An 11,341-nucleotide genomic window follows, 5' to 3' on the forward strand; every position below is an offset into this window, starting at 1 on the left:
TATTATTAATATTATTATTATTAATATTATTATTATTATATAATACATACGCGGATAAACACATATTTATAGATCAAATAAATACACCTTTGTGTGTATGTATACGTAACATTGATCATTTTACGATAATTAATTGATATTACTATTGTGCTATTTCGGCGTAAATAAAATCAACGTTCGGGAGAACGTGAATGTTTATTATTCGTTATGATTACAATAAAAGTTTATTTCGTCGAATTCTGTTCTTTTTGCATAAAGTAATTATTAAAAAATATCGGATAAAATATTATTAGGATCGAATTCGTTAACTAAAAGAATTATTGATCAAGTTCTGAGTCAAACAGAATTATGAGTAAATCATGCGTTGAGTCAAAGGAATTTATTATAAATGAATTTGATATACTCTTTAAAGAAAAGAAATAAAGCTTAATAAATAAAAATAATTAATTATATGTTTTTAAGAGAGAGTAATTACGAGTAATTTCTGTATTGGCTGTTGTTACTATATTATATATACTTATATATAATCATAGATAATTAAGTCGGCGAATCGCGTGCAAGGAAAATACGCGTGATGCATGTATCTATAAATGTATATAAATCGTTCAAACGCAAATAATTATTAATAAATGAAAGTAACGAGAGATATGTGCTGTATTAATTCATTTTACTCACGAGCCTTATAATTCTCTTTTGTTTTAATTAAATAACAAATATTATATGAGAAGATATTTGTTATTATTTAAATAACAATCTGGTACGTATATTTATATAGATATTATATATTATATATTAAGAGAGAATTCACGTGGCGTTCAACGTGTTAATATTTCTTGTCAAACGATCCTATTGTACGCTTGTACTTATTTTGGTATTAACTATGGTTACAAAATTGCGTTTAAGATTAATCATAATCTAGTTAATAATAAACCATTATCTTATTAAATATAAATTATCAAATTATCCTATTAAGTATATATATATATAAGTAAATCAAATATCTTCGTTACTCACGTACGCGAATAAATCTAAATTTTTATACAAGAACGTGTATACGAAAATTTTATTGGTGTATATATATATATATATATATAGATTTGTGTGTTATTAATAATAACTTAGTATATATACAATGTGTAACATCATGTAAACTCTCTCTTCTTACAAAACAAACTGCTTCACTTGTTCTTATCTTTCTTATTGCGACAGTCTTGTACGTTTTATTACTTGTGATAATCTGTATTGAAGCTAAACAATATGTAATATCTAGACCTCACTAAGTATACTTATGTTCGTGATTCACTCTGTATATTTTCTATCATTTAACATTACGAAAATTTCGAACGTGGTGGCAAGACTCTCAGCCTTTGTTTTTGGGTACGAGGCGATCGAGATGTAACCCGAAATTCGAGTGGCAAGTCGTAACAGCGACAAACACAGCAACTTGGAAACTTAAACCAATCGCTAAATATGCCACGACACTCGTTATTAGGATCGTAAGCTAAGAGTCTATGAAGTCTGTATTGTTGTTCGCATCTGCATCCATCTCTACAGTACATCTGTTTGTTTTCGTGTCTGCCGTAAAAGAAGTTCAAATAGAGACTTATTAAATAGAAATCTTTCTTTTTCAAATTTAGAAATAACTATAAATGAGAAAAGAAAATAATGTTTGGCATCATTATTACTTACGTGCACTTCTCCCAATGAACGTATTGTTCGAAAGGATAAAGATTGAGCAGAGCAAGTACCTCGCCTCTGGTGTTGTTGGCCCAAAAAGGTGCAACTACTTCTTCCTTAACAGGACAAGCGTTTCTATATCGCAAAAATAAACGTATCACACTAAAGTTAAAATTATTTGACGAGTTAACGTTCATACGGATACTCACACTCCACGGAGTTTGAGAACAGGTTGTTCCTGTTGTTGATCCTTTCCAGCAACGTCCTGATAAAGCTGACCTTCCATATTAACCGTTGCTGGCCTCGTCGACGGCCTATATTCTGGACGCGGTCTGAATTGCTGTTGATCGTCATTAACGAAGGTCTCGTGAATAGTTGTTTCTTTGCCTACGTCGAAGGAATCTTCAGTAAAAACCGTTGACGAAGTTGGTGCATCCAAACTGTCGACATTCGAGTCATCTTCGATATTCAATTCCGGTACTTCCGTTTGTTCCGTTGGCTCTTCTAACTTGTCCTCAACTTTTTCATCAACCTTCTCGTCTATTCTATCAACTTGTCCAGATATTTCATTGATGCTTAAATTCTGCTCGCGAACAATCTGCGTGTGTGCGATTGTTTCGTTCTTCTCTTCGTCTTGGTTTTCTACTCTTTTAGGTGTCGTTGTAGACGAGGATTGAATATTATCGATCTCTTTTGTAGTAACATCAATGCTTGCTGATGAAACTGTTGTTGAGGCAACCATAGTCGAAGCTACCGTTGTGGTTGAAGATGCCTTGGAAGACGCTATCGTAGTCGATGACGTTGTTGTACTAGTTGCTGAAGAAGTTGCCATCGTTGTAGTACTAGTGGAGGAACTCTCGGTCGCTCTCAATCTGGTATATTCGTTCAATTTAGGAAATTTACCAAATCTCTTGGTGGTAGGATCGTTGAAAGACCTACTGGTGAAACCACGACCCCCATATTCTTCGTCATCGGCTCTTAGAATCCTCTCTTCGTCTTCCATCGAATCGAACTCGTCCTCGTATTGATATCCCCTATGATTTATCAACAAGATAAATATACCAAGAAGTAACTCAGTCAATTTGTTAGACATTTTATATCATGACATTCACCTGGAGTCATCGGAGAAATGATGATAATAATCATCATACTTTAATTCTATGTCATTCTTCTCAAATTCTGCTTTCAAAACGTTTATATGTTTTTCATCGCCATACATACGTCTCATTAAGCCTTGATTCTCCTGTACGAAACGACGCACGGCATGCCTACGATCGTAAAAATCGAATGAACCTATAGACGAATTATTAACATTTGTATGCGTGTGTCCTAATAATCAGTGGATACGTTGAACGAAAGCATAATAGAATCACGTAGTCAAATCGTCTACCAGCTAATATCTAATTCAATAGATGAGAAATCTATTTTGGCGTACGCTTGCGAAACACTTTCTTCGACCTATCTACGTCAATAAACTTTCAATCATTTAATTTGGTCAACGAAAAGAAAACATATGATATATCAAAAGCTAGTTTCCATTATTTTTGAAGGACACATATTGGGGATAAAATAGAAAAATGAAGAAAATGAAATACCAGGGATAGGAGCTACCAGCGACTGTGCACCAACTCTGCCGGCGAAAGTCACATGGAAGATTAACGAGTCTCGTGCGTCCGGCACGCGAATATGGTTTGCTGCATGCTGATGATGCATCGTATCCGAAAGTACTTGGACCACCACCACCATTTCCTTGACATCTCACTAGCTGCACTCTGATCACCTATAATTACGTCGTATGTGTCTGTGCATGTGTGTATGTAATTTATCTGTTACAGTTTATGTACAGAATCTGGGCACTGTATAGATTGCCCGAGGCATTTTATAAAATATCCATTAAGATTAAGCAATTTATATTTTGAGGATATTTCTCGTTAATTACTCGGTCAATCTATAAAATATCCAGAGGGTTTTGCTGAATCTAGAATATATGCTTCAATTGGCTATGTTGCAAAGGCAAGTGTTGTTAAATTCATGTAAATGAAACGAACTATGAAAATTTAAACATTTGTTCACAGTATCATTAACAAGTTTCAGAGTTAATCTTTAAAATGTACTTCAATGGGGTGTATTTAGAGTACAACGCTGAATCTTATAGTAAAATAATAACAATATATATCTTTAATTATTAATAATTGAATTCGTATCTTTTTCTATACTAGGAAGAACATTTCTGCCCTCAGATTTTGTCAGAATTTTGTCAGGGTTGCGTCAGGGTTTTGTAACCGGTAATATATTTAATATATAAATAAAAGACCAATAGCAATGAACTGTTAGGCATCGATCAGATTAACATGTCGTTGACTATTTAACACGATCCCGTTAATACTGATGGCTTCGTCTTGTCGTTACCACGTGCAGGCAAGCGGGATCGCGAATCAAGTCCGAAATCTCGACTCGATCAAGAGATCGATCGACGAAGATTGACCGACCGGTTTTCATAAAACGAGTTAAAAATAATAGAGCGGAAGTTGATACATTACAGTTAAAGTAATATCTTGAAAGAAAGAAAAATAACAATAAAAATTGTATGAACATGATATGAAAGAGAGAGAGAAGAAATGAAAGAAAAATAAATAAATGAAATAAAACGATTGGATCTTGTTAGACTTGTAGATTCATTTTAATGAACTCACCTGAAGGAGAAGAAACGCGATTAATTTCATAACTCGCGAAGTTTAGGACACGTCGTTGGACGTTTTATTTATTAATTTTATTTTTTGCTTGTTTTTTTTTTTCTTAATTGGTTTGTTTTAAACGAGGACCTGACACAATCGACGTCGCGGTCCCGCGACTTAGATCCACTGCCGACAATCGATTCCAATGATGACAGTTTATCAGCACTTTAACAATAAAAGGAAAATAAAAAGGTGTCTTAAAGAAGGAGAAGAAGCTTGAAGAGTATTCGCGCGGATTACTCGCGAAGGGTAGGGGCTCGTGGCTACATGACAGCACCTCCGCGTGCGAAGAGAATGCTTTTATTACTGGCCTTTCTCTTCGCCTTCCTCGAGTTTCCTCCTCGTTCTCTGGTCACCCGCCGCCCATGCAACGTAAACGTTCGTTTGAAAAAAAATCGCCCCTCTCGAAGACGAGGATCGAGTCTTCTGTACTCGTGAATCCTCCAGGTAAAAGAGAGAGAGAGAAATCTGGAGAAGAAGAAGAAGAAGAAGAAGAAGAAGAAAGAGAGGAGAGTCGAAGCAAGCAAGACGAGGAGTAGGTCATCGTCGCTTGTACCGTTAGTTTCGCTACCATTGATGTGTGTCACGGGGGCCTAACAGTGACGTAGCATGAAATACGATAAGACTTAGATCTCCAACAAACTTAACATTCTTTCTTCTCTTCTCAGATCTTCCATCTTCTAAATTAATTTTTTCGCTACTTTCACTTCCTTTTTTTCTCTATTATAAAAATGAAATATGAACTTTCCTATTCCAAAAACATCTGCAATAAATATGCCCAAGTCTTTACCATCTTAAACTGTTTGTAAGCATCTTACGACTTGCACGTAAAATTTAATTACCTCCAAAAAAGACTATAGAAGGAATAAACATCTTTTGTGTATTTCTCAAGGTTACTGACCAACGGACTACGCCACTGTACCTGCAATGTGTTTATGGAGTTAGAAAAAGACAACGCAGTTCGCTCGTAAAGGCAACTTAAGTCTTACAACGAGACGTCCCGTGTGTTCTACTAACCCCGAAACTACTGTCACTGCTACCTCTTTCACTGAATTTCCTCGCTTTTGTACAAAGGGGGGCCTTAACAGACCCAAGCTAAATAAACCCTCACAACGCCTCGGGCTGTGACATCCCCTCTCATCGATTTCTTATTTATTTTCTCCTCTCTCTCTCTCTTTCTTTCTCTCTCAATCTACCTTTGAACACGATGATCTTCGAGAATTTCCTGGAAAATGAAAGAAATCAAACTGACATTCTTTTTTATTCGCCATTAAAAAATTAAACTTGGATCATCATTTAAAATTATTCCTCTAAAAATTCATTTCGATTAATATATTTATACGATCATAATTTTTATATTTTTTAATGAGTTTTTATTATTTTTAAGAGAATAATAAATTATTATTCAGAAGAAAATGCCGTTAGTAAGATATCAAAGTTATCAGATGGTACATTGAGAAGAGTCAATTTCATAATAATGATTCTTTACCATCTAATTGCTATTTAGTGGAGCATGACTGTTCTAAGTCGTTGACAACATAATTAATACTTCCAGGAGGAGCTAATTTACACTTAAATTTCAATGCAGTTATTGCCATATTTGAATAAACCTAATTAACTTTTTAATATTCTACATCTACATAACATGTATCGTTCAGTAAAAAGATGTTTGTTTGGATTTTTTCTTGTTTTTTTTTGTTTTATGTTAAATCGAAGCATACGACTAAACTTAACTGTGTCCATTCTTGGAGCAGTGTTTCTCAACTTGAAGTTTACGGAAACATGTTCACTTAAAAAAAATTTCAAATTGTTTCAATAAAATTTTGATTCGAGCATAGTTGGAAAGATGTCCTGAAAGATGGTTTAACTTCAAAAGATAAGGTTGGGAACTACATTATTTCGTAAAAAATAATATTCCTTTTATTGCTTCGATAATAAAAAAAATTCATAAAAAATATTCAAATTTGATCGTTCTTCTACAAACATTTTTAAATTATCGTTATTATAAATACTTATTAAATAAATCGAATACTTTCCTCTAATTTATACTAACTTACCATAGTCGATCGTTGGTAATGATTAAATTTTTTGAATTTAGTAATGTCAGTTAGACGTATAATAAAACTGAAAGGAACATCTTACAAATAAAATAATAAATTGTTAATAAATATTACAAGAATATTACTATACATTATTTCTCAAATAATAGTAATAATAATAGTAATAATAATAGTAATAATAATAATAATAACAATAATAATAGTAATAATAACATAACCTTAAAGGATATCCTGTTTACAAATGTGATCAGTGACAATGAATTAAATTGAGCTATTATTTATAATATGGCAAATAAAAATCCAAACGAGATAGTATTGAGCTATCAAAATTCTCTACTTCGTAATTCAGATGTAAATTTACTGAGAGGAGAATATTGGCTCAATGATAATATTATTGGATTTTATCTCGAGTACTTACACGATCATCTAAATGTTCCTAATAAAAATGAAATACTCTATATTAGTCCAGAATTAACTCAGTTATTGAAAATGACAAATCCATCACAATACGATATATTTTTAAAACCCATTAATGCGCATACTAAGAAGTTTATCTTCTTCCCATTAAATAATCTGAATCGAAAAGATGCTGCTGGTGGATCGCATTGGAGCTTATTGGTATACTCTAAACCAGAAAATACTTATTTTCATTTGGATTCTTTTCAAGATACCAATGGATCAATAGCATCAACTTTTACCAATAATCTCATGTTATATTTTAATTGTAAGAATGATACCAAATTTATTGAAAAGGATTGCCCTCAACAAACTAATGGATATGATTGCGGTTTATATGTTTTATGTTTTATCGATATAATTTCTCATCATGTTTTACAAAACAATACAATGAGAGATTGTAAATTAAACACTGTCGAGTTCTACGTTAAGTCTAAGCGTATAGACTTATTATGTTTGATCAATGAAGCAAAGAAAAAATAAAACAACAAATGTGTTGTTTAATACGCACTACATGTATAAATGTGATTATTATTACATATTAATATATATATATATATATATATATTATTTCTTCCATTTTTCTCAAACAAGTGATACTGTTAATCACTTCAATATTTAATGTATCTATATATCTATAAAATTATATTACATTTTGATTGATATATATATATTCTAATAAAAATTATAAATTCTTTAATTAAAAAATACATATCAATTTAATCATGTAAATTGTAGATATATTTATTATTCTTGATAGAATGGAAGTTTATTTTATAATTATTAATTTACTTCTGTAATTACCTTTTAATATTTTATATTATTAAATAAAAAAAAAAAAAAAAAAATTTCTAAACTTTTATTAAATTATTATTTTCTTTTAAAAGCAATTATTATGATTTTTAAATAATATTTCTTAATAAATATTATTTTCTTTTATATATATTATGTATAATTTGAAAACATAGAATTTTATTTACTTAAAGAGAATATCACATGTAACCGTAAGTGCTAAAATGTATTAACAGATGTCGCCATAAATTCAAAAAAACGGATGATGGTAACCAACCAGTAATTGCAATAATCTATGGAAATATGATTCTCAATTTGACACTTGCTGCTTCCAAAAAATTAATGTGAAAATAACATTTATATACATACAGGATGAATGATTATAAAATGCCTATTATCGAGCCTACTATCGATTATACAAAGGTGGAAATACTTAAATATTCATTTACCTTAGCATGTAACGTATAACTTGAAATCAATATTATCTTTATTTTTGTTTCTTTCAAATGATTAAGTAAAAATATTACATATATTTTATTTTATATAAAGGTTCCACCGATAAATCAGAAAAGAACAATCTCTTTTATCAATCATTTTATTATACATACCGTAACTTTTCTTAACAAATTTGCACTATCATGTGAAGAAAAGTTATTTGAATTTGAAAATAAACTTCAAAAAGTTGAAGCATCTCTAGCAATTCTTGAATCCCGGGTATGTATTTAAAAAAATTCAAATAATTTGGGACTTTTATTAAGTATTATTTCTATTTATTAATTAATTAATTATGTGTTTTTTGTGTTAGTTATCTTCGATACCGGATTTGCAACCAAACACAAAAGTTGAAACTGATAACATCAAAGAAAATAATGAAATTAAATCTGAGAACGTAAAAGTTACAAAAATAGATGAACCAGATAACGTAGAAGAAAATAAATCTATTGGCGATGAATCTCCTCCACAGAAAGTTGAAAGAGATCCTCGCTATGATAGATATTTTAAATTGATTCATTTGGGTGCGCAAAAAGAAGAAGTCAAATTACGAGCACAACGCGAAGGCCTGGACCCAAGTGTTTTAGAGTAAGTCTTTACTTCTATTAATAATTATAATAAATTTTTACTTTTTTTTATTGCTTTAACTAATGTATGATTCTATCTGTAACATAAATTTTACTTCTCCTAAATATATTTGTAATATATTTGCTATGTCATTTTATATATTAACTTTTATAGAGAATATTAAATTAACTTACTTCTTATTCTGCATTTTGTATACAATAGTAATAGCATTTTTATTTTTTAACCAATAGCGAGCCTCAACAGACATCTTCTAGGCTCAAAGAGAATGTGCAAGATACAACTACGAGTCAAGATTAACTAGCTTATTGAATGTTATATTAAAACACCAATATTAACATTTCTTTTATATAGAAGTAAAAAAATTCTATTTGCAAAATAAACAAATAAACAAATATACAAATAAAGAAACTGAGTAGATTTATTTTTATTTCTTATTAAATATACATAAGGTAACATGAAATAAATCTTTTAGAACTGAATCATTTGTCCCTGAAAATAATAATATAATAAAGATTAGTACTTAGGAAAAGAATTCTGGTATATACAAAGATTGTTATTATGTATTTACCTTTCGTTTCTTGTCACCACCTAATTCGAAGTGTTTGCATCTTTTAAGAGGAATTTGCTTTCTATACTTGCATTCTGTACATTCCATTCTTAATACAATTTTCTTTGTAGTTTTAGCCTATTGATAAAAAAGGAATATAATTATAACATGAATGATGGTGGTGATTGATAAGAGATAGCGATAATCATAAGCACATAAATATTTGAAGTAAAATTTCACAAAGTATATAATAAAATCTTATATGAATTCTAAAAAATAATAATAATAAATTAATTTATATATAAATGTACCTTCTTTCTGAATATAGGCTTCGTTTGACCACCAAAACCTTGTTGTTTACGGTCATAACGTCTTCTACCTTGAGATGCATGCCTCTCCTTGCTTTTTTTATATTGTGTTACCTTATGTGGCTTGTGTACCTTGCATTTCTTGCAAAAGGTACGTCTTTGCTTTGGAACATTAACCTATAAATAAAATAAATCACTTAAACGATCACATCCATTTTTAGTTTCACAGTCAGATAAATTTAGTAGTCATCGAATATGCATTTTTGTAATATAAAAATTAAGGATAATTAGAAACAATCGTCTAAAAACTTGTCACTGATGTTATTTGCAAAATTTTGTTTACTGGTCACTGTAATTTGAATATAAAAAATAAATAGGGGTCTGAATATTCGGCTATTTTAGAGGTTATGTCCATCAAAGACAACAACGTGTTAATTTCACGATAAAGTATAAAACGATTATTAAAATATTTTAATAAATATTATCTCTTTAGTTATGTTAATTTCTTTCAATAATATATATAAAAGATTATTGATTTAATAATGGATTTTGAAAATAGCACAAAATACAAACTCCACCTACCATATTGAAGATTAATACGGAAAAGAAGAAAGTGCTGCTAAACGGAAGTGAAGTTAGAACGATGTTTACGCATGCGCGGATGCCACACTGTATACAATCATGTAAAAATTTGTCTTTTCAGTTTGTTTCTATTATGTTTATAACATGTCTAGAATAACAAAATCATGTTATTTCCTGTGAAACTATTATAAATAAATTAAAGGTTGAATATTTTATAAATATATAATACGAAAATAACCTCAACGATGTACATTCAAATACGACACTTAATCGATAAAATCAACTTTATATTAAGTATACGTCATAAGGAATGTAAGAAATTTTTTTCAGTAAAAAAGAAAAATAACTATACAGAAATAGATATGTTATGTTTTTTTACGATTATATAATACGATCGATAGATGCGTGGGCTTATTGCAAATTTAGAACAATTCACGCAACTTCGTAAAGTCAATAATTATGTTCTTATATTAAAGTCAGCTTTTGGGTTTTTTTCAAAACAAGTAATTAATAATTTCGTCAATTTATTTATTTATTTAAAAGAAGATTCGATCCATCGATTTGTTTCATGAGAAATCAAATGTTGAAAACTTGTAATTATTATGATTTATATATATAGATCAATCATAAATGAAGAAAAATATTTTGCTTTACGAGAAGATATATATTGGAACGCATCTTTTCCAACCTCAAATTTTAAGATGGCAGGTGTGCGTCTGCGTAACTCGAAAGTCACGCTATCTCTTTCCTTCTCTCTATCCCTCTCTACAAAACCATCTATCTATAGAATAATCGAGAGCGCGTTCTCGAAAGTGCATCATCGCATTCGCTTCGATACGTGCTTATTATTATAGTAAATTAGACAAATATCTTTTTCATTTAATCATTATGATTATTTGTTTTTTTTTAATAATTCGAGAAGCTTCCTTTCAAACGGGGGAATATTTATCGATTTTAAGGAAGAACAGGGTGTCCAAAATCGCCGCGTACGGATCGCAGCGCCAAAGCTTATTTGAATCGAGTGATAAAGCCTCGAAGCAGACGTTCAATGCGGGCTGTGAACTCTCGAACCCCTCGTCTTATGCGATATTTTATTTCTTTTAT

At 30.4% G+C, this 11,341-nt stretch overlaps 4 protein-coding genes across 4 annotated transcripts; 2 read left to right on the forward strand and 2 right to left on the reverse strand.

The window, feature by feature from the left end:
- Positions 1-1,061: 1,061 nt before the first annotated feature.
- On the reverse strand, positions 1,062-6,154 carry LOC106789533. The gene is made up of 9 exons (XM_014753831.1): positions 5,902-6,154; positions 5,430-5,637; positions 4,969-5,334; positions 4,371-4,577; positions 3,273-3,457; positions 2,790-2,945; positions 1,887-2,711; positions 1,690-1,812; positions 1,062-1,575 (listed from the first exon to the last, which is right to left on the reverse strand). The coding sequence occupies exons 4-9, from the start codon at positions 4,398-4,400 to the stop codon at positions 1,329-1,331; spliced, it is 1,566 nt and encodes a 521-aa protein (XP_014609317.1). The 5' UTR covers positions 4,401-4,577; positions 4,969-5,334; positions 5,430-5,637; positions 5,902-6,154; the 3' UTR covers positions 1,062-1,328.
- A 356-nt stretch (positions 6,155-6,510) lies between these two features.
- Positions 6,511-7,542, forward strand: LOC106789524 (sentrin-specific protease 8-like). The gene has a single exon (XM_014753809.1). It carries the CDS (start codon positions 6,758-6,760, stop codon positions 7,409-7,411), a length of 654 nt encoding a protein of 217 aa, XP_014609295.1. The 5' UTR covers positions 6,511-6,757; the 3' UTR covers positions 7,412-7,542.
- A 454-nt stretch (positions 7,543-7,996) lies between these two features.
- Positions 7,997-9,204, forward strand: LOC106789526 (WASH complex subunit CCDC53 homolog). Its single transcript, XM_014753810.1, has 4 exons — positions 7,997-8,143; positions 8,270-8,434; positions 8,526-8,800; positions 9,031-9,204. Exons 1-4 carry the CDS (start codon positions 8,093-8,095, stop codon positions 9,095-9,097), a joined length of 558 nt encoding a protein of 185 aa, XP_014609296.1. The 5' UTR covers positions 7,997-8,092; the 3' UTR covers positions 9,098-9,204.
- Positions 9,195-10,340, reverse strand: LOC106789528 (60S ribosomal protein L44). Its single transcript, XM_014753812.1, has 4 exons — positions 10,238-10,340; positions 9,659-9,832; positions 9,369-9,485; positions 9,195-9,289 (listed from the first exon to the last, which is right to left on the reverse strand). The coding sequence occupies exons 1-4, from the start codon at positions 10,238-10,240 to the stop codon at positions 9,269-9,271; spliced, it is 315 nt and encodes a 104-aa protein (XP_014609298.1). The 5' UTR covers positions 10,241-10,340; the 3' UTR covers positions 9,195-9,268.
- Positions 10,341-11,341: the final 1,001 nt, after the last annotated feature.

The sequence above is a fragment of the Polistes canadensis genome, unplaced genomic scaffold (assembly GCF_001313835.1).
Source record: "Polistes canadensis isolate GaletaPanama2010 unplaced genomic scaffold, ASM131383v1 scaffold_188, whole genome shotgun sequence".
NCBI lineage: Eukaryota > Metazoa > Arthropoda > Insecta > Hymenoptera > Vespidae > Polistes > Polistes canadensis.

Excerpts from the sequence above, each read along its gene's own strand:
- LOC106789533 (XM_014753831.1), bottom strand. The coding sequence starts at position 4,400 with ATGAAATTAATCGCGTTTCTTCTCCTTCAG. Across the intron at positions 3,458-4,370 it reads TCGCGTTTCTTCTCCTTCAG|GTGATCAGAGTGCAGCTAGT; the intron begins GTGAGTTCATTA and ends ACGTAATTATAG. Across the intron at positions 1,813-1,886 it reads GTTCTCAAACTCCGTGGAGT|AAACGCTTGTCCTGTTAAGG; the intron begins GTGAGTATCCGT and ends TTTGCGATATAG.
- LOC106789524 (XM_014753809.1), top strand. The coding sequence starts at position 6,758 with ATGGCAAATAAAAATCCAAACGAGATAGTATTGAGCTATCAAAATTCT.
- LOC106789526 (XM_014753810.1), top strand. The coding sequence starts at position 8,093 with ATGAATGATTATAAAATGCCTATTATCGAGCCTACTATCGATTATACA. Across the intron at positions 8,144-8,269 it reads CTACTATCGATTATACAAAG|GTTCCACCGATAAATCAGAA; the intron begins GTGGAAATACTT and ends TTTTATATAAAG. Across the intron at positions 8,435-8,525 it reads TAGCAATTCTTGAATCCCGG|TTATCTTCGATACCGGATTT; the intron begins GTATGTATTTAA and ends TTTTTGTGTTAG.
- LOC106789528 (XM_014753812.1), bottom strand. Across the intron at positions 9,486-9,658 it reads AGCCTATATTCAGAAAGAAG|GCTAAAACTACAAAGAAAAT; the intron begins GTACATTTATAT and ends TTTTATCAATAG. Across the intron at positions 9,290-9,368 it reads GTGGTGACAAGAAACGAAAG|GGACAAATGATTCAGTTCTA; the intron begins GTAAATACATAA and ends TATTATTTTCAG.